Source organism: Saccostrea echinata, unplaced genomic scaffold (assembly GCF_033153115.1).
Source record: "Saccostrea echinata isolate AGI-Se365-2 ecotype Australia unplaced genomic scaffold, CSIRO_AGI_Sech_v1 ptg000057l, whole genome shotgun sequence".
Lineage (NCBI taxonomy): Eukaryota > Metazoa > Mollusca > Bivalvia > Ostreida > Ostreidae > Saccostrea > Saccostrea echinata.
This window is the reverse complement of record NW_026889806.1, coordinates 6,907,742-6,928,666: the sequence shown is the minus strand read 5'-3', so window position 1 is coordinate 6,928,666 and position 20,925 is coordinate 6,907,742. Positions and strand designations below refer to the sequence as shown.

The following is a 20,925-nucleotide window of genomic DNA, read 5'->3' as shown; positions in this document are numbered from 1 at the left end:
TTCTTTACCAAATTTCCCCCTTGTAATACCTATTGTGGCCCCGCCCTACCCCCGGGAGGTCATGATTTGAACAATTTAGAATCTACACTACCCAAAAATGCTTCCACACAAGTTTCAGCTTGTCTGGCCAAGTGGTTCTTGAGAAGAAGATTTTTAAAGATTTTTCCTATATATTTCAATGTAAAAATTGGATTCCCTATTGTGGAACCGCCCTACCCCCAGGGGTCATGATTTGAAAAATTAAGAATCTACACTATCCCAGGATGCTTCCACATAAGTTTCTGCTTTTTTGGCCCAGTGGTTCTTGAGAAGAAGATTTTTTAATGACCCCACCCTATTTTTGTCTTTTCTTGATTATCTCCCCTTATAGGGGACTTGGCCCTTTTTTTATCAATTTAAACTCTCCTTCACCCAAGGATACTTTGTACCAAGTTTGGTTAAAATTGGCTCAGTGGTTCTTGAGAAGAAGTTGAAAATGTGAAAAGTTTACAGACGGACGGACGGACAGACAGCTAGATGGACAGACGGACGGATGATGGACAACGGGTGATCAGAAAAGCTCACTTGAGCTTTCAGCTCAGGTGAGCTAAAAAGACATTTATAGCTGTGTATAAGTAACAATTTACAGCTGGTCTGCTGATACAGATCTACAGCTGTGAAGTGTGACAAAGGCAGTAACATTTACAGCTGGTTAGCTGATATCTATGTATAGATGTGAAGTGTGATGAGACCACTAACCTGTTGATAAAAGTTTACAGATGTGAAGTGTGACAAGGCTAGTACACATTAACAGCTGTTCTGCTAGTAACAGTTTACAGTTATTTACTACAAGGCCAGTACCCATTTACCTCTGGTCTGGCAATTTCTGTTTACAGTTGTTAAGTGCCACAAGGCCAGTGCACATTTACACCTGGTCTGCTAATACTTGTTTACAGCTCTGAATTGTGAAAAGGCCAGTAACATTTACAGCTGATCTGATGATAATGGTTTACAGATATGAAGTGTGACAAGGCTTGTAATAATTACAACTGGTCTAGTGATATCTGTTTACAGCTGTGAAGAGTGCCAAAGCCAGCACACAATTACAGCTGATCTGCTGATAATAGTTTACAATTATGAAGTGTGATGAGGCTTGGAATAATTACAGCTGGTCTGGTGATATCTGTTTACAGCTGTGAAGAGTGCCAAAGCCAGCACACAATTACAGCTGATCTGCTGATAATAGTTTACAATTATGAAGTGTGATGAGGCTTGGAATAATTACAGCTGGTCTGGTGATATCTGTTTACAGCTGTGAAGAGTGCCAAAGCCAGCACACAATTACAGCTGACTTGCTGATAATAGTTTACAATTATGAAATGTGATGAGGCTTGTAATAATTACAGCTGATCTGCTTATATCTGTTTACAGCTGTGAAGTGTGACAAAGCCAGCATACAATTACAGCTGGTCTGGTTATATCTGTTTACATCTGTGAAGTTTGACAAAGCCAGTACACATTTACAGCTGGTCTGATGATAATGGTTTACAGTTATGAAGTGTGACAAGGCCAGTGACATTTACTGTTGACATGCTGGTACCTGTTTACAGCTGTAAATTGTGATAAGGCCAGTAATATTTACAGCTGATCTGGCAATATCTGTTTCTAGCTGTGAAGTATGACAAGGCCTGTAACATTATCAGCTGGTTAACTATTAAAACAAGGTATCCTGAGATCTAATGGATAGATTTGAGCATACATTATTTAGCATTATATGTAATCAAGGAAGTATAAAAAATATTTTTTTTTTTTTGGTTTTGTCACATTCCACTCGACCTCTGCGTTACATTGCTTATAAATTTGATTTTTTATGCAAAAGGAACACACTTTTGCATTTTTTAAGAAGCCATGTGAATCTGCCCAAACTGAATCAGTTAAGTTTTACAATGACAAAATACTTACTGCTAATAAAAAACATTTTAATATCACTCAAAGCAAATATTGTCCATAACAAATTATAAATGCATGCTATGCAACAGTAGACAAAAGCCAAAGTCAAAAAAATAATAAAAATTTAAAATAATTTTCATCAAATAAATCTGTCATCCATACCATAGCGTTCAGGCATGACAGAGACTTCCAGCGCACATTACAAACAGAGAAGGGGACGTTCTTTCATTAACAAGACAGTAAGAATGGTAAATATTGCCGTTCATGGGGGAATCAAGGCATCTAGGATGTGTGGTTTTTATTTTTTTTCCCTCTCGTAGAAATGGGCAATATATACTACACTTGTGAGTTCAAACCTTTAAAGGATAATGCAGTTTTGTAAACCTAATAATTCAAAAGGGAACTATTTTCACTGTTACAGATAAAAAGAAAATAGGATTTATCATTTATAAACACTATATGTATTACTACATGTATTTGAAATTGGGATATTATAAGATGTAGAAAGCATGAAGTAGGATGCAGCTTAATCCACTAAGTGTATAACATTCACTCTGCAAAGCCCATAAATACATATCAACTCCTTAGATACAGCTATATGTACTAGATAACAATACCATATCATACAGTACCACTTACATCATTTCAAAGAAGTAAACATTATGCCTAGCACGAGATACAATGGGACCAGTCATATCATAATTTATCACAGATACACAATTGGAGGATTCTCAAAAAACAAAAAAAAGAACGTTAAACTGAAGAAACATTCCTGCAGACATACACACGTAACTAACAGAGGTAATCATCCTGTTCTGTTATAACTTTAATCTTCGTCTTGTTTATTGGACACATGTATCCCCTCGGGCAGGGGATGTTATTTTTCCCAAATCAACAACATTTTCACTTTTAATTGATAATAACTGAAGATAAGCAATGCTAAGAATTATTAAAATCCTTCATAAATGCAATAGTTACAGCAATGACAAAATTGTCTGGTAATGAAGTAAACCATGTGGGAGTTCTTCAGAACACAAATTGAGGTTCGCTGCTATCAAACCCTGAGGACTAAGGAACCCCCACGGCTTCCTGACATCAAAAGACAGAGGTCCATTGCTAAAATCCTGAGGAACACCCATAGCTTCCTGGCATCAGAAACAAATCAATGTCCTCTGTTATTAAATCCTGAGCCCCCCAACAGCTTCCTATCATCAGAAGACAAATCGGGGTCCACTGCTATCAAACCCTGAGGACCCTCCACAGCTGCCCGGTGGCCCCTGGTCTTCGTCAGGTTTGTAGAACCAGGAGGAAGTCTGAGATACAGGTCGCTTCCGAGACGCTCTCTTCTGTTCACTTATTTCTTGTTCCTGTGAGTCAAAATAATTCTTTTTAATGCAACACAGGGAAATATACATTTAAGTATGTTGATGCCTAATTACTTATTACCTATAGGTGAGGTACATTATGTATGTATGAAAACTATGTTGGTTGCATCTACGTACAGGTAACATGAAGGTTTGCAGAATATTTTGATCATATGATAGAACAGGTATTATGTAACTATTGAGTAAATGTGAAAGATAAATACATGTACATCTGTATGTAGACCATGTTGATAACCAGTATGTACTTTGTAAAGGTGACATTACCTGTAGGTACAGAGCATTGTCCTTGCTGACTAGTTGTCTCAGTTTATCCTGTAGGGGTGGATCTACCTCTGATGGTCTGATGGATTTATTGAGATCCACCCCTCCATTCTCACTATTCTGGGGGTCGATTCTCTTGTAGAATAGTAAGTAGGCAGTGTCCTTTGTGAAGCGCTGAGTGACGCTACAGAAAGAGTTGTAATGAGCGTATGAGACCCGGTTATCATTAAATAGGTACCACTTGTCCTGTAGGAAGTCAATACTGTCCTCGTCTGTACAGTCAGATAACGTCGACATCACAGACTCGGGATCCTGAAACAGCGAATGTCTAGAGTATGCGTAATAATGTCCTGACTCAGAAGATGTCCCAGAATGCACTACAACAGCATTAAGACCATACACCTCTCCTTTCTGGGTGTTTAGATCCACCCCACATTTCTCTATTTGTCTTGACACAGCACTTCTCAGAGATCGCCGTGAATTGCCACTCTTTGTTTCTGTTGTCTGATCTTTGGGTAATACAAGAGTCCGTGGATATTTGACCTCCTGGAATATTTTTGACCTGGCATGTATTTTTGCATCATAAGAGAACCGTAGCAGGGTGACGATGAGGTGTTCGGGGGGCTGAACGATGGAGATTCTCCTCTCCCCGTCCTGTAGTGAACCACACTTATCACAGAAGTACTGGTTATCCCCTGTCAACATCTCCGGCTTCAGGTAATACTGCAGCAGGTCGTTCAGATGTAAACATTGGGTTTTCGGTTCGGTCTCTGGTTTGGTTTTATCTCCGGATTCCTGACTGATGACTGGTTTATACTCTGGGAAAGCCAGAGGTATGTCTGAGAATTCTTCCTTCCGTGACGACTGGGTTTTACAATTTAAACATGTAACTGTTGTCACCATGATCCCCCCAAAATGATCCTCAATAAGTGACGTTATCACAGATTTGTTATCACAACTGTCCATATCAGTAGCTGTTTCTTCTGTCTTCTGATTTTCACCTTTCTCATCAGCTGATTCCTTTGCCAGCTTCTCTTTTTTCAGTCGAGTGCGTTCCTGCTCATGAATCTGATCCAGCAGATATCGCAGATACTCTGAGCAGTCCTGTTGATGCCCTGCGACAAACCAGCTGGGCCTGGTCATTCTACTAAATGTCATAGGAGCATAGGCAGGACGCTATCAACAGAAGAATATACCATGTCAAGCAGATTGTTAAAAAGTTAATAAATTCTAGATATTAAGTATAGAATCTAAAAATTATCACATCTGAGATTTTAAAATAGATTGATTTCTTTGACATTTTGGGAATACCAGATTTCATTTCGTTGACACATACTAGTTCTTTGTTAACATTTTGATTGTTATATAATTATCCCATGTGACATTGGTTGTAACTAACACATTAAATGTTGCATTTTTATTTGGTGACGTGTGTGTGTGTGTGTGTGTGGGGGGGGGGGGGGGGGGGGGGGTATGGGAGGTGGAAGCATTGGTTGTTACTACTGACACATTTTATAGGGACACAATCTATAACCTGAGATATTGTTTTATTCCTGTGACATTGGTTATTACTTTGTGACACTGGTTATTACCTGAGTCTGACTGAGGAAGGCAAACACCTGCTGTAACTGTGACATTGGTTATTACTTTGTGACATTGGTTCTTACCTGTGACACTGATTATTACCTGTGACATTGGTTCTTACCTGTGACATTGGTTCTTACCTGTGACATTGGTTCTTACCTGTGACATTGGTTATTACCTGTGACACTGGTTATTACCTGTGACACTGGTTATTACCTGTGACATTGGTTACTACCTGTGACATTGGTTATTACTTGTGACATTAGTTATTACCTGTGACATTGGTTATTACCTGTGACATTAGTTATTACTTTGTGACATTGGTTATTACCTGAGTCTGACTGAGGAAGACAAACACCTGCTGTAACTGTGACATTGTTTATTACCTGAGTCTGACTGAGGAAGACAAACACCTGCTGTAACTGTGACATTGGTTATTACCTGTGAAATTGGTTATTATCTGTGACATTGGTTATTACCTGAGTCTGACTGAGGAAGGCAAACACCTGCTGTAACTGTGACATTGGATATTACCTGAGTCTGACTGAGGAAGGCAAACACCTGCTGTAACTGCGACATTGGTTATACCTGTGACATCGGTTATTACCTGTGACATTGGTTATTACCTGAGTCTGACTGAGGAAGGCAAACACCTGCTGTAACTGTGAAATAACTGGTTGTTCTGGGGAGGCCTGGTATGACAATGTATCCCTCCTAAAGCTGAAATCACACAAATAATACAATCAGCGTGGGTGACAATACAGATAAAAAGTATCTATTGTGGTGGTAAGACACATTAAATGACAGACAGTACTTGACTACAGCCAAAACAAAACCGACATAAGAAAACAAGTGTTAAAGAGGTATGAAATGGAAGAATGGAAGACAACTCCTACATAATATTTCCACTGACCTGTCACACATGAAAAGGGCTTGTAAGATGCTGTTCATAAAACATGTGTTTCCCAGGTTAAACAGTCCAGTTTTCCCTGTCTCTGACCTTTGAGTGACCTTTGACACATATTTAGAAGTGCCCGATTTCTGAACTTGCCAGTGACTCTCTTCAAGGCGGGATTTAATTTCTTCTGAACTGGGAGCAGGGATTCCCTACAAATTACAAACATTATATAATAGCAACTTTGTGTGAATACAAAGATTTATCTGTAGACTTAATTACATATATCATCTCTTTTTAAAAAAATAGATTATTATTTTAGTGAACATACAAGTAAATCTGGCTTATAAAGAATTCTTGGGGACATCCATAAATAGTCCCTTATAGCGAGATTCTTTCTAACAAAGTTCTTATGTTTATGATAAGCTTCATAAAGAATGCACACACACATTTCTGAGAGTATGCATATGTAACTGTATGCTCTTTAATACTGCTACAATACATATTTATTGTATCATTAACAATAGGTATGGTAGGGAAAAGAGACAAAGTGCAGATATAACACTGACTCAGCAGCTTCAGAAAATCATATTTCAAGAGCAAACACTGCTAGTGATAGAAAAAATTACATCTTAAGATCAAGAATGGGGAAACAATTTTCACTTTCTTTAAGACAAAATTTCCTTATAAACATATTCATTGTATGTAATTTTCTTCTCCCAAAATTACATAATGAGGAAGTAGTTGAGAAATTTACATCCCTTCCTCATAAGATAACTTAGTTCCTTACACAGGGGTTTCACTGTATCTCCAGATTCTCTTGGCAGGAACAAATAAGCAAAAAAGATACATTCTAAATTATATCTTGTTCCTAATATACACCAAGGTTCAAGGATCATGTTATTATTATCTGTCCTTATGTGCTGCTTTTTTTCTACCAGGGTACCTCCCTTTACTTTACAATGACTGTGGTATTAGTTTAAAGGTCAACATTTATTTAGAAAAATCTGATTGGATTAGGCAGAGGCAATGCCTATAAATACCTGAACTATTACCTTCAGAGCCTCTAGTATTGGGTCATACAAATCAGAGTACCTAACAGTAGAACTATTACCTTCAGAGTCTCTAGTATCGGGTCATACAAATCAGGGTACCCAGCAGTAGAACTATTACCTTCAGAGTCTCTAGTATCGGGTCATACAAATCAGGGTACCTAACAGTAGAACTATTACCTTCAGAGTCTCTAGTATCGGGTCATACAAATCAGGGTACCCAGCATGGAGGAACTATTACCTTCAGAGCCTCTAGTATCAGGTCATACAAATCAGAGTACCTAACAGTAGAACTATTACCTTCAGAGTCTCCAGTATCAGGTCATACAAATCAGGGTATCCAGCAGTAGACTATATTACCTTCAGAGCCTCTAGTATCGGGTCATACAAATCAGGGTACCCAGCAGTAGAACTATTATCTTCAGAGCCTCTAGTATCGGGTCATACAAATCAGGGTACCCAGCAGTGGAACTATTACCTTCAGAGCCTCCAGTATCGGGTCATACAAATCAGGGTACCCAGCATGGAGGAAAAAACAGCAATGTAACAGATCTGACAACTGCTTTAACATGCTCATATTTTCCTTGGTCAGGATCTCAATGACTTTCACCATCTGGGGGAGGATCTACAACACAAAAATGTGGTGGTAAAGGATAACATGCTGGTGTTCAAAAATAGCATTACTCGTCCTTAGTCCTCATTATCCACCTGTTTTCACTCATATAAAATTCTGATTTAATGCTAATGATTTTCAAGAAGAAGTAAAATTCATAATTAACATGCCACACAATTTCAATACACTTTGCGAGGCAAAATTTGACTAAAATGGCCTTTTTACAGAAATAATTGTTATTTTCTCAGTCAGAGTTATCTCTCTCATTGATGATCCAATCAATCTTAGCAAATTCATGTTTTTTAAAGAAAGAGAAGTCAACAGCATGACTTGAAAAATGAAAGATTTTATAATTTTCCCAGTGTCAGCCATCTATTAAATTCATTGACATTTTTCCTGATTACCATTATTCATGGTCTATTATGGTTCTGATCAGTACGTCATCGATGACAAACTTTATAAAAGTTCAGGAGGAGAATGTAGATAATCTGTGTGAAATTTAATAATCTCGCGGAAAAGACTCTGGTGATTGTAATAAACTAACCTTATGGAAAGGCTCGGGTGAATGTTGAAAGCCGAGTAACATATGTGTGAGTACACTCAACGCTCCCTCTCGGACTGCAGCAAACTCAAGTTTCTGACACACCTGTTGTAAAAATAACAAAAAAATAAGCTTTAAAAAAAATATTCAGATTTTTTAAATGATATGTAGTTAGATATTTCTAGCCTTGCGGCACCCTTTTTTTATTAAAAAAAATAATAATAATCAATCCAGTGAAATATGAACTTGGCCAAACCATTGCAACATATTAACAATAAGGACAAGAGTTGTCTGATAAAATCGTTGAAAAAGCATTTTAATTTGAAAATAATGAGCCTGCTGAGTTGACATTTTCAAAAAAATGTTTATCTATCATATTTAAGTATATCTTAAATTTTCTGGGAAAATATAGACAAGAATAAGGATTATAGATGTGTCCAGGGTATAGTCCTAGGGCGCATGACCAAAAACTCAGGGTTTATCGAAGAATACATGACTAATAATTCACAATGAAAATAGTTAATACATCCAGATGCTGTAAAAAATGATCATTTTTAAGAAACTATCTATTAGGTCATCATTTTCAGAATTTCAAATCATTTATCTAATTTTCAGCAGATTTCTGAACATCTGAAATGGAAAGTGGTAAACACAACAGAGGAAAAATTGGGACATATGATGACGTTTTGATGCACTGGAGTGCAGTTCTTTATGTAAATAAAGTACTGACGATTCCAAGTACTAAAAGTGGTGAAAATATTAGAGCACAGTGTTGATACTTTTCAACCTAAGTAACATGCAATATGTCCACAATTTTACCAGACAACCCTCATACACATACCAAACTAGTAACTTGTAAATGCAGCAACTGATTCTTACCTGCTCAATCTTTGTCTCTGTGACAGTAATGACTGATTCTGACCTGCTCTATCTTTGTCTCTGTGACAGTAATGACTGATTCTTACCTGCTCTATCTTTGTCTCTGTGACAGTAATGACTGATTCCTACCTGCTCAATCTTTGTCTCTGTGACAGTAATGACTGATTCTGACCTGCTCTATCTTTGTCTCTGTGACAGTAATGACTGACTCTGACCTGCTCAATCTTTGTCTCTGTGACAGTAATGACTGATTCTTACCTGCTCTATCTTTGTCTCTGTGACAGTAATGACTGATTCCTACCTGCTCAATCTTTGTCTCTGTGACAGTAATGACTGATTCTGACCTGCTCTATCTTTGTCTCTGTGACAGTAATGACTGATTCTGACCTGCTCTATCTTTGTCTCTGTGACAGTAATGACTGATTCTTACCTGCTCTATCTTTGTCTCTGTGACAGTAATGACTGATTCTTACCTGCTCTATCTTTGTCTCTGTGACAGTAATGACTGATTCTGACCTGCTCTATCTTTGTCTCTGTGACAGTAATGACTGATTCTTACCTGCTCAATCTTTGTCTCTGTGACAGTAATGACTGACTCTTACCTGCTCAATCTTTGTCTCTGTGACAGTAATGACTGATTTCTACCTGCTCTATCTTTGTCTCTGTGACAGTAATGACTGACTCTGACCTGCTCAATCTTTGTCTCTGTGACAGTAATGACTGATTCTTACCTGCTCTATCTTTGTCTCTGTGACAGTAATGACTGACTCTGACCTGCTCTATCTTTGTCTCTGTGACAGTAATGACTGATTCTTACCTGCTCTATCTTTGTCCCTGTGACAGTAATGACTGATTCCTACCTGCTCTATCTTTGTCTCTGTGACAGTAATGACTGATTCTTACCTGCTCTATCTTTGTCCCTGTGACAGTAATGACTGATTCTTACCTGCTCTATCTTTGTCTCTGTGACAGTAATGACTGATTTCTAAATGCTCAATCTTTGTCTCTGTGACAGTAATGACTGACTCTGACCTGCTCTATCTTTGTCTCTGTGACAGTAATGACTGATTTCTACCTGCTCTATCTTTGTCTCTGTGACAGTAATGACTGACTCTGACCTGCTCAATCTTTGTCTCTGTGACAGTAATGACTGATTCTTACCTGCTCTATCTTTGTCTCTGTGACAGTAATGACTGACTCTGACCTGCTCTATCTTTGTCTCTGTGACAGTAATGACTGACTCTGACCTGCTCTATCTTTGTCTCTGTGACAGTAATGACTGACTCTGACCTGCTCTATCTTTGTCTCTGTGACAGTAATGACTGATTTCTACCTGCTCTATCTTTGTCTCTGTGACAGTAATGACTGACTCTGACCTGCTCAATCTTTGTCTCTGTGACAGTAATGACTGATTCTTACCTGCTCTATCTTTGTCTCTGTGACAGTAATGACTGACTCTGACCTGCTCAATCTTTGTCTCTGTGACAGTAATGACTGATTCTTACCTGCTCTATCTTTGTCTCTGTGACAGTAATGACTGACTCTGACCTGCTCAATCTTTGTCTCTGTGACAGTAATGACTGACTCTGACCTGCTCTATCTTTGTCTCTGTGACAGTAATGAATGACTCTGACCTGCTCAATCTTTGTCTCTGTGACAGTAATGACTGACTCTGACCTGCTCTATCTTTGTCTCTGTGACAGTAATGACTGATTCTTACCTGCTCTATCTTTGTCTCTGTGACAGTAATGACTGACTCTGACCTGCTCAATCTTTGTCTCTGTGACAGTAATGACTGACTCTGACCTGCTCTATCTTTGTCTCTGTGACAGTAATGACTGACTCTGACCTGCTCAATCTTTGTCTCTGTGACAGTAATGACTGACTCTGACCTGCTCTATCTTTGTCTCTGTGACAGTAATGACTGACTCTGACCTGCTCTATCTTTGTCTCTGTGACAGTAATGACTGATTCTTACCTGCTCTATCTTTGTCTCTGTGACAGTAATGACTGACTCTGACCTGCTCAATCTTTGTCTCTGTGACAGTAATGACTGATTTCTACCTGCTCTATCTTTGTCTCTGTGACAGTAATGACTGACTCTGACCTGCTCTATCTTTGTCTCTGTGACAGTAATGACTGACTCTGACCTGCTCAATCTTTGTCTCTGTGACAGTAATGACTGATTTCTACCTGCTCTATCTTTGTCTCTGTGACAGTAATGAATGACTCTGACCTGCTCTATCTTTGTCTCTGTGACATTAATGACTGATTTCTACCTGCTCTATCTTTGTCTCTGTGACAGTAATGAATGACTCTGACCTGCTCTATCTTTGTCTCTGTGACAGTAATGACTGATTTCTACCTGCTCTATCTTTGTCTCTGTGACAGTAATGAATGACTCTGACCTGCTCTATCTTTGTCTCTGTGACAGTAATGACTGATTCTTACCTGCTCAATCTTTGTCTCTGTGACAGTAATGACTGATTTCTACCTGTTCTATCTTTGTCTCTGTGACAGTAATGACTGATTCTTACCTGTTCTGTCTTTGTCTCTGTGACAGTAATGACTGATTCTTACCTGTTCTATCTTTGTCTCTGTGACAGTAATGACTGATTCTTACCTGCTCTATCTTTGTCTCTGTGACAGTAATAAGAATGCTGTATTTTTTGGCACCAGCCAGACTTCTGAAGAATGTGATAATCCACATGTGTACGTTAGTCGCTGTTGGCCATTGAAGCCAGTCCACCACCCTCTGTAATGCTGTTGTCATTCGCATATTGTCAACATTTGAACTTATTGCATACTTGACAATTACTTCAATCATTTTCTCAGGGATATTACGAACCACTGCGCCAAGACAAAATGAGGGCTCCGTTTCTTCTATAGCTGATATTATTCCAAAAATAGCTTTAAGGGAGTCCATTATCACATCTGAGTCAGCATTGTTCCATATATTATGAATCAGGAAACAAATTCGATCTACGTTTTTAATGTACTTGAATATGTCGGTGTGATCCTGGGGTATTGAACACATGCTAAGAGAATGAATCAGGGACACACAAAACGTCGAGACAAAGTCACCCTTCGGAAGACATTCCTTAAATTTTGATAAAAAGTTAACAAAGTTTGTCAAGCAGTCAATGGAAGGATGTTCCCTAACGTAACTAATAGCTTTGGCTTCCACAACCTTAACATGTCCCGAGTATGAGGAGGATCTCTGTAATAGCTCCATACTGGCCTCCAACAACAATACAGCGTTCGCTTCCTGTTTACCTTTGTACGAAAATAAAGACAGGAGAAACTCACGGTCAAAAAAAGCTTCAAATGTTTTCAAGTTGTATTTTGCCCATGAAATGTACACTTGCAGTCCCTCGGACACGGCGATGTCAGAATCTCCCTGGAGAAACCATGACGATGAGATTTGTAGCACGGAACGAATGACATGAACTGGCTGAGGTTTGGAACTGTTCTCCGTTACCTTGGTTATCAGTTTTTTCTTCAGGGAGTCAGAATGCTCGGATGTGAGAATTCCATTCAATATCGCATCCATTTTCCTAAAATAGCACAAAAAATTATAATGATACTTTGTACTCACTTGAATCAGGATGCATGACTCATCCAATATGTGTTTTATAATATTTCCAGTTAGGAATATTGCCAAATTTTGGGTTTAAAATTTAGCATAAAAAAAGTCTTGATATACATGGTATATCTATGAAGATCTAAATATTTGTTGTAAAATGAAAATCAAAACTAAGGAAGAGTATATGTACAGATGTAAGTACACTAAGAGTTGGAAATTTGGCCAGTAAAGCACAGGAGCTTGCTCCGGGCATTTGAAAAAAATCATATACAAACAACTATTCATTTAGTCGTTAGGTATTGCTATATGATATTTATTTCTGAGAGACTTTTATTGACACACCACTGCACACTAGTAGCATTTTATCCTCTCAGTCTGTGAGACAAGCTAGTAAAATTATCCTACATGTAAAGCAAAAATCCGCAAAGCCTGCCTTCGACGAGCCCTTGTCTCAGATTTCCGTATAAATTATTCTACTGACTTGACTGATAAAATTTCCGACCCAGGATTGCGACAAGCTTTTCATATACAGTAGCATTAGACCTATATAACATAGATGTTCATGTTGTAGGCTATGACACCTCTGCTGCAAGTCACTCCAACTTTTACTATCACTATCAGTATAAATAGATCCTAACCAAAAGTACTACTATACATACCGTAATCTTACACACCAACAAACAGTCGTTTATTGGAGTAGCCTTAGAAAAGCTTATTAGGAATTACCGATACATAAATACTTTCCCTATCTGCCCCTATCTATTTACTTGATGACTCGAGTTTAAATAATCAACGTCAAATGCAAGCTTCAACTTTCGTACATGACGTTTGTTGTACAGTGACAAGCGCAGTAAAGATCCCGCTTTGAACCAATTCTAATTATAAAATATATAGCTGTTTTATTCCACATTATTCTATCGAGCAGAGTGGCGCAGTGGAAGCGTGCTGGGCCCATAACCCAGAGGTCCGTGGATCGAAACCACGCTCTGCTAAACTTTTTTTTTCTTGTTTTTTTAATGTTCCACCATTTTGGCCTACGAATTAAAAAAAAAAAAAAACCTTGTATTTACCACAGGTACTTGGAATATGTAAAAAAAAGATAACATTCCTTTCTTTTATTTTTTTTAAAATATTCAATAGGTATATAAATTTTATTTTATAATTAATACTTCTGTATTGAAAGTGGTTTAATATAAACTGAATATTTTGTGAAAGGTTATATTCTCTATAACCCATGTTGGGTTTGGATTAGTTTATTAGGTGTTTTTTTTCACAATTAAAACTGTTTACAGTACTTTGTGGTCAACCAAATGTTACTATATAAATTGAAAAGTTTTCCATTTCTATATCCTTATGTATTTATTTCCTCTCGAGGCTGTCAGACAAGTTTGATCACTGCTGAGCAGATGGCAGCTCAGATGGTATCTAGCACCTGGTCTAGTCCATCACATTTTTCTCCTCGCTTGTTACTTTTAAATGTAACGCACTGTGGAGAGTTTACAAATGTGACAGACTAGGCAGGATTTGAACCCAGACCCCCTGAATCACTTGTCAGGTGTTCTACCGAGCTATATGGCCACCAGCTATTAAACCTGCCTGACCAGTCTAGCTCTCATTAGTGAGCAACAAAGAAATTTTATCGAGATGTTTTGGAGGCTTTACTTTATGAAAACTGTACTGGGGAGAGGTTCATGTCCTCTAGGACCTGGACATTTCAGCAGGTTATAAACTTCAGTTACCTTTAGTAAAAAAAAAATCTCAGCATGAGGTCACTAACAAAGAATAGCCCTCTGCTTTCTATGGTGACAGTATATAATAACTTATCTCCCATTTAACAGACGTAATACGGGTCAAGGTGTACCCCTGGGCCATGTGTACTTAAAGTACCCAAGTGTCTTATAAAACAATTAGCCATGACAGAAAAGGTCAATCAAAAATTACAATTTTCCTGTGTTGGATGGACATGACACCATTTTGTGTCAATTCTTTGGCTGATGTGCAAGAACTGATCAATCTTCATGAAGCATCTTTAAACCTCAAAACAATTTTGAGGACAGTACCAGTATTAGCTAATTCTGTTCCACCGGACTTTCTACATATTAATGGTTACCTCACTGGTATAACTATAAATTGCAAGATAAACAATATTACATTGGTCTTTGATTCACGAGCCTTATCCTACATTCTAGCCCTTACTAGCAGTCTACAGTGGGATTACAACACAAGCAGTATTCATAATGCCTGGGAAATTATATATTTTAATTTTTACACATTCCAAGGAGAGGTTCCCTCTGCCTACTATGTTAGGCCTAATTTTGGTAACAGACAATTTTCTTAGTGGATAGGGATAAATATGATATTCAAGCTAGAAGACCATACTATAAAACATATCATTGTTGAAGAAGGATAATTTATAAAGGGAACATACTGCTTTATCAATCTTGTAGTTATCTGTCTTAGCTGAGGGCCATTCCACTTTAAGTCAAAGGGCTCCTAAATTCCCAAATATAACACACAACAAACAATATTCAGTTCATACTTTTACTCATGATAAGCTCTTTTAACAAAATGTAAAAGTAAAAATGATTCACAAAATGTCCACATAGTTGTGGGAAGACAGGCAGATCACAGAAAACAGAAGAGAGTGACTAGAAAACTGAAGTCATTGAGATTTCTTAAAGCCTTGTTGACAGATATTGGTCCTTTTGTTAACTTCCTGTTTTGCTGAGTTTTATATTGAGTTACATTTCCTCTCCTTCCTCTTCCTCATCAAACTCCGCCTCCTCCTCCGCCGTGGCGTCTTGATATTGCTGATATTCCGACACCAAATCATTCATGTTGGACTCAGCCTCGGTGAATTCCATCTCATCCATACCCTCACCTGTGTACCAATGCAAGAAAGCTTTACGACGGAACATAGCCGTGAACTGCTCGGAGATTCTCTTAAAGAGCTCCTGAATGGCAGTGCTGTTTCCTATGAAGGTGGCCGACATCTTCAGACCCCGAGGAGGAATGTCGCAGACGGCAGTCTTGACATTGTTTGGGATCCACTCCACGAAGTAACTGCTGTTCTTGTTTTGGACGTTCAGCATCTGTTCATCAACTTCCTTCATGGACATGCGTCCCCTAAAGATGGCGGCCACGGTAAGGTAGCGACCATGACGAGGATCGCAGGCAGCCATCATGTTTTTGGCATCAAACATCTGCTGTGTGAGTTCTGGGACAGTCAGAGCTCTATACTGCTGGCTTCCACGGGACGTTAGGGGAGCAAACCCTGGCATGAAGAAGTGAAGGCGAGGGAAGGGAACCATGTTTACGGCAAGTTTTCTGAGGTCTGCATTCAACTGTCCGGGAAATCTCAGACAGGTCGTGACCCCTGACATAGTAGCAGACACAAGGTGATTGAGGTCACCGTATGTGGGTGTGGACAGTTTCAGGGTACGGAAACAGATGTCATACAAAGCCTCATTATCAATGCAGTATGTTTCATCTGTGTTTTCTACTAATTGATGAACAGAGAGTGTGGCATTGTATGGCTCTACTACTGTGTCTGATACCTGTAAAACACAAAGTCACAAGATTTACAATCAGTTCATCTCATTTAATCATAAATCATGAGTGATACAAAATACATTAAAGATTTTAATTTTTTCCCGTTGAATAGTATTGTGCAAACTGTAAGAAATAAGGATTACATGGAAATTCCTCTGTATATGAGAAACAAAGACAATTATTCCTCATACCACTTGAATTTTATCAAATCATTGATCTTTTATCAATATTTTTAACATCAAAAACAGGAACAAGCCTATTATCAGCATCATGCCCTTACGTAACACAACTTCCTTAATTCTCACTAAAGCAGAGTATTGATTTCTGCTGAAGTTTTGAATCAAGCTGGTATAAAATATGCATTAATCGGAATAAGTCACTCCTCTGGAGAGCTTTTCCTGGGTGAACCAGAAACTACTTAATTTGGATAATGCACAAATATATTATTAAGTGAGAAGTTGGCAAAAGCTTCGTCTGCCTTGTTAGAAGTGAAATCAATATAGATGATGAGGGGTATCTTGCTTAAGCTCAGTTTACGTGACTCCATAATCAAGTTCAATTAATGAGTGCAGCTTTAACCAGATCATAGCAGTATTTTCCTACTAACTATATTTATATCAATAAATATTGCAGACAAGGGAGTGATGCACATGTTAAGAATTTATCACCTGGTAAAGCTGACATTTTCATTTCTTTTGCAACATCAGAATAATGACCAATCATAGCCTACCTTTGGTGATGGGACGACTGAGAATGTGTTCATGATTCTGTCGGGGTATTCCTCTCGGATTTTGGAGATGAGGAGAGTACCCATTCCTGACCCTGTGCCTCCCCCTAGAGAATGTGTCAGCTGGAAACCCTGTAGACAGTCGCAACTCTCTGCCTCCTTCCTCACGACATCAAGGACAGAGTCCACGAGTTCAGCCCCCTCTGTGTAATGACCTTTGGCCCAATTGTTACCAGCACCACTCTGTCCAAACACAAAGTTGTCTGGCCGAAATATTTGGCCGAATGGACCTGATCTGACTGAGTCCATAGTTCCAGGTTCCAAGTCGACCAAGATGGCTCGGGGAACATACTTTCCTCCTGTTCAAGATAATATCAGTTACATGAATGTTGTTCTTTAATGCTTTTACAGATTTAGAACATTTATGAAAGCCTGATCTTTATTAAACTGTATATTGAACTTTATTTTCTACATTCTCCACCACAAAAAATAACATCGAGTTTGCAAGACAATTTCTTATTACATGTATTCAAAAAGCAGTCCCTTTTTTAGAGAGAGACTTGAGAAAAATTGAAAACTGCATTAGAAAGATATTTTTTTCTTTCAGACAATATGAATAATAATTTAAATTTAAATTTTACAACATTGCACTGCAAGTCTGGATCCATTCTAATTTTGCAACATATCAGACTTCTTTTATGTTCATTCTTATGGCACAGTATTTAATTTTACAAATGGACACAGATCATGTATAGATTTATACACTACACAAAGCCCTCCAAGTTACAACCAAATTATTCAGTAGACTACATCCTCCCCAAAAAAGCTACCTATTACTTCTATGCAATGCAATAAGTCGTATTAATAAAAAGCATCTGTGCCGATTTCTCGACAGCTGACAATCTCACCAGTAGCCTCATTGTAGTAGACATTGATTCTCTCGAGCTGCAGGTCTGAGTCACCGTGATAAGTTCCTGTGGGGTCAATTCCGTGCTCATCTGAGATCACCTCCCAAAACTGAAAAATACAACAGATGTTCTAACAACATTCACTCACATGAAGCACACCTCATCTACAGCATCTGCCAGATCTTGTGCTGCAATCATTTTTCACCAGATTTCAGCATCTGTTTTCCTGGGGATTTCTTTTATCTGTACCCCAAGTATGGTGAGCTCACTCTTACTTGCTCTCAAAATTTATTTATTTTTTTATCTTGTCTGACATAGAATTTAAATTCTTTTCCAATGAAATTTACTCTAGCATGAAAAACCATTTAAATTTTGTACTTATTCACACTGGGCACTTGTCATTTTTGTAGGGTGAACTTTAAAATTTTTAAATGACAGACCCACACCCATCTTTTACGCACCCTAGCGTGTTAAGAGTGACACGTGGTTCATTTAAGAAAAACGAGAGGCTGACGAGATGCCCGCTTCGTCAGCAATACTCTAACAATGAGTCACGTGCTGTTCAAAAAACACAATTTGTTACATTGTGTTAGTTTTGTCATCGCACAAGCATCTTTATATAAATAGAGTGGCTTACAGCTACTAAAATATTTAATTTTCCTGTCCGGCATTAAATTTTTTCTCTTTTTCCATCTTTTAAAAAAAAATTGTACAACTGGTAAAAGCAAGACAAAAATGCCGCATTGCACCACGCACTTCCTTTCTAAAGCATGGGAAAATACGCCAAATATTGTCAGATAATTATAGTTAGAAGTAGATGTAATTCACTGACCTTGGCTCCTATTTGGTTTCCACACTGACCAGTTTGTAAATGAACAATTTCCCTCATGGTTAATATTCAAACACTGATGACTACAAAATGGGCGCTGTTCGCTCTGTCTTCGGCCGGCTTACTTTAATTTATTCTGAGCATCTGATCGCTCTATGACCCACTTCCCCGCGGCTGGCGAATCAAAAACTGATATGCTGCCATGGGAACGTTTTCATTGGCTGGAAATTTTTACGGTCGTTAGAAAGCCCCGAGTCGCACAATCATGACAGTGAAAATTAAACCAGGAGGGACACTTTCTATTTAAAAAATAATACGCGCAGTAATTAAGATTCAGCAATTAACAGTTCGATTGTAGCTAGCGGCTTTATTTTGTCTGGAGATTCTCTCTCTCTCTCTCTCTCTCTCTCTCTCTCTCTCTCTCTCTCTCTCTCTCTCAAAGAATAGATACAATCGTACCCCATTCATATTTTGAAATAAATTTGTTAAAATTCATGCTGGGCCAGGGAAGAGGAAATTATTGCAAACAACAGTGTTGAATACAAACATTACAAAACAAGTGTCCAGGGGTGTTCTGCATCTACTAAATATCTAGGTGTAAAATACCACAATGAAAGGAACATTTGCAATATTTATCGTTTTTGTTCTTAAATTCTTAGTTGCAAGTGCCTGAATTAAAAAAAAAATAAGTAAGAGAATCTTCCCTTTATTAGATTCTTAGCTAATCTATATCGAACATAGGCGTCGGCAGAAAGTTGAAAGTGGAGGGGCTAATTGAAAGAGAGATAAAAAATCAAACCTGAAAAAAAACTTGACAACCAAAGAAGGAGGGGGGATCAAACTTCTTTCAGTGCCATTTTTTTATCATACGATACCACTTACCCTTCTTTGACTATATCTGCAACAGTGGGGGGGGGGGGGGGGGGGCTTTCATTGATCGAACATTTTGATGCTACGTGCCTGTTGAACGTGAAGGGGGCTAAAACAACAACAAAAAAACGTTTGGGGACTACGCCCCAATGTTCAATGCCTATATTATGTCTATCTTTGTAAAAAAAAAAAAAAAATGGGCGTTGGGGCTAAGCCCCCCCCCCCGTTCCGACGCCTATGTAAGGGGAATCTTCAAAATCCGGGGGGGGGGGTGGCTTTTATATATAATGGAGAATAAAGTGGAAATGGTAGAGAGCATCGAGGAGAACAAATTTATTTATTTTACATTATCAGTATGAAAACAAACATATGTCCAAAACAGAATAATATTTGGATGACATTTTATATAGAACTGGGCATTGGCTTCGAGTGAAATGCTTTGTATACTAAGTATTTTGAAATGCTTCATTTTGAATTTTCGGTAACAATATTCAATATTCTTTCGGAAAGAAAATATTTTTTTTATTTTTTCAAAAATTTCGGTAATATACGAAAGCCCATTGAGCTCATTTTCGTAGATAAAAAAAATATATATTTTTCGCGTTATAACGCGAAACTTTCGCGAATAAACGCGTAACTTTCGCATTATAACGCGTGTTACTCAGGAACCTGTGTTCTTGACTGACAGATAAAAAACATGAAGGCAGAGGGGGACTTCTATGAATTTATAAATGACATTTCTTCAGAAGATGTAAAAGAGAATTGATGCGAGAAATGGATAGATTAGTGTTGATTTTGCATTTAATCTCAAAACCCTACTAATTAATTAAATGAATATTTCTTTAAAGATTTTCTTGTTTTTCACTTGTTGAATCCAAGAAATTCTGTAGACTAATTTTTTTCTCGGGAAGATCTCCACTCGTTGCTTTCTTTGAATAAATTGTCAATGTTTTCGTAAGTAATGGTATGACCAAATGGTGCAACCTTAAAATACAATGTTGTATTTCTTCAGTGAGTCTATCGGAGATGAAATATTTGATACGAATATTTGTCATCCAATTTTCACATTAGGTTACTCATGTGATGTGACACAATTGTTCCGTGAAATACAAATTTACCTCATTGTTGTCAATTTTCTGAGATCTTTTATTTCAAATTCTATATAGAATGTTCAATCTAATTAAAATTAGACTTGTATTTTCGCTCCTCTACTATACGCTTCAACACTTGTATTGAACAGCATTGAGAAAGACAAAATGTGACGGCAAAAAAGATTTAGAAAGAGGAAAGACACATTCAATGGCGAGAAAACAT

At 37.9% G+C, this 20,925-nt stretch overlaps 2 protein-coding genes and 1 non-coding gene across 3 annotated transcripts; 1 reads left to right on the top strand and 2 right to left on the bottom strand.

Moving 5' to 3' along the window:
• Positions 1-1,941: 1,941 nt before the first annotated feature.
• LOC133174374 (ubiquitin carboxyl-terminal hydrolase 38-like) lies at positions 1,942-13,470 on the bottom strand. The gene is made up of 8 exons (XM_061309490.1): positions 13,385-13,470; positions 11,763-12,696; positions 8,264-8,365; positions 7,585-7,731; positions 6,073-6,266; positions 5,786-5,879; positions 3,579-4,751; positions 1,942-3,296 (listed from the first exon to the last, which is right to left on the bottom strand). Exons 2-8 carry the CDS (start codon positions 12,690-12,692, stop codon positions 3,141-3,143), a joined length of 2,796 nt encoding a protein of 931 aa, XP_061165474.1. The 5' UTR covers positions 12,693-12,696; positions 13,385-13,470; the 3' UTR covers positions 1,942-3,140.
• A 175-nt stretch (positions 13,471-13,645) lies between these two features.
• Positions 13,646-13,717, top strand: Trnam-cau (transfer RNA methionine (anticodon CAU)). The gene has a single exon. It is a non-coding gene; the product is annotated as a tRNA-Met (tRNA).
• Positions 13,718-15,252: 1,535 nt separating this feature from the next.
• On the bottom strand, positions 15,253-18,904 carry LOC133174363 (tubulin beta chain). Its single transcript, XM_061309480.1, has 4 exons — positions 18,745-18,904; positions 17,913-18,021; positions 17,008-17,363; positions 15,253-16,282 (listed from the first exon to the last, which is right to left on the bottom strand). Exons 1-4 carry the CDS (start codon positions 18,799-18,801, stop codon positions 15,467-15,469), a joined length of 1,338 nt encoding a protein of 445 aa, XP_061165464.1. The 5' UTR covers positions 18,802-18,904; the 3' UTR covers positions 15,253-15,466.
• Positions 18,905-20,925: the final 2,021 nt, after the last annotated feature.

Coding starts and splice junctions, on each gene's coding strand:
- LOC133174374 (XM_061309490.1), bottom strand. CDS start 12,692: ATGGATGCGATATTGAATGGAATTCTCACATCCGAGCATTCTGACTCC. Junction 8,366..11,762: donor CAGAGACAAAGATAGAGCAG/GTAAGAATCAGT, acceptor TTTTTACAACAG/GTGTGTCAGAAACTTGAGTT. Junction 3,297..3,578: donor ACAATGCTCTGTACCTACAG/GTAATGTCACCT, acceptor TTTGACTCACAG/GAACAAGAAATAAGTGAACA.
- LOC133174363 (XM_061309480.1), bottom strand. CDS start 18,801: ATGAGGGAAATTGTTCATTTACAAACTGGTCAGTGTGGAAACCAAATA. Junction 18,022..18,744: donor GAAACCAAATAGGAGCCAAG/GTCAGTGAATTA, acceptor TGTATTTTTCAG/TTTTGGGAGGTGATCTCAGA. Junction 16,283..17,007: donor CAGTCGTCCCATCACCAAAG/GTAGGCTATGAT, acceptor TGTGTTTTACAG/GTATCAGACACAGTAGTAGA.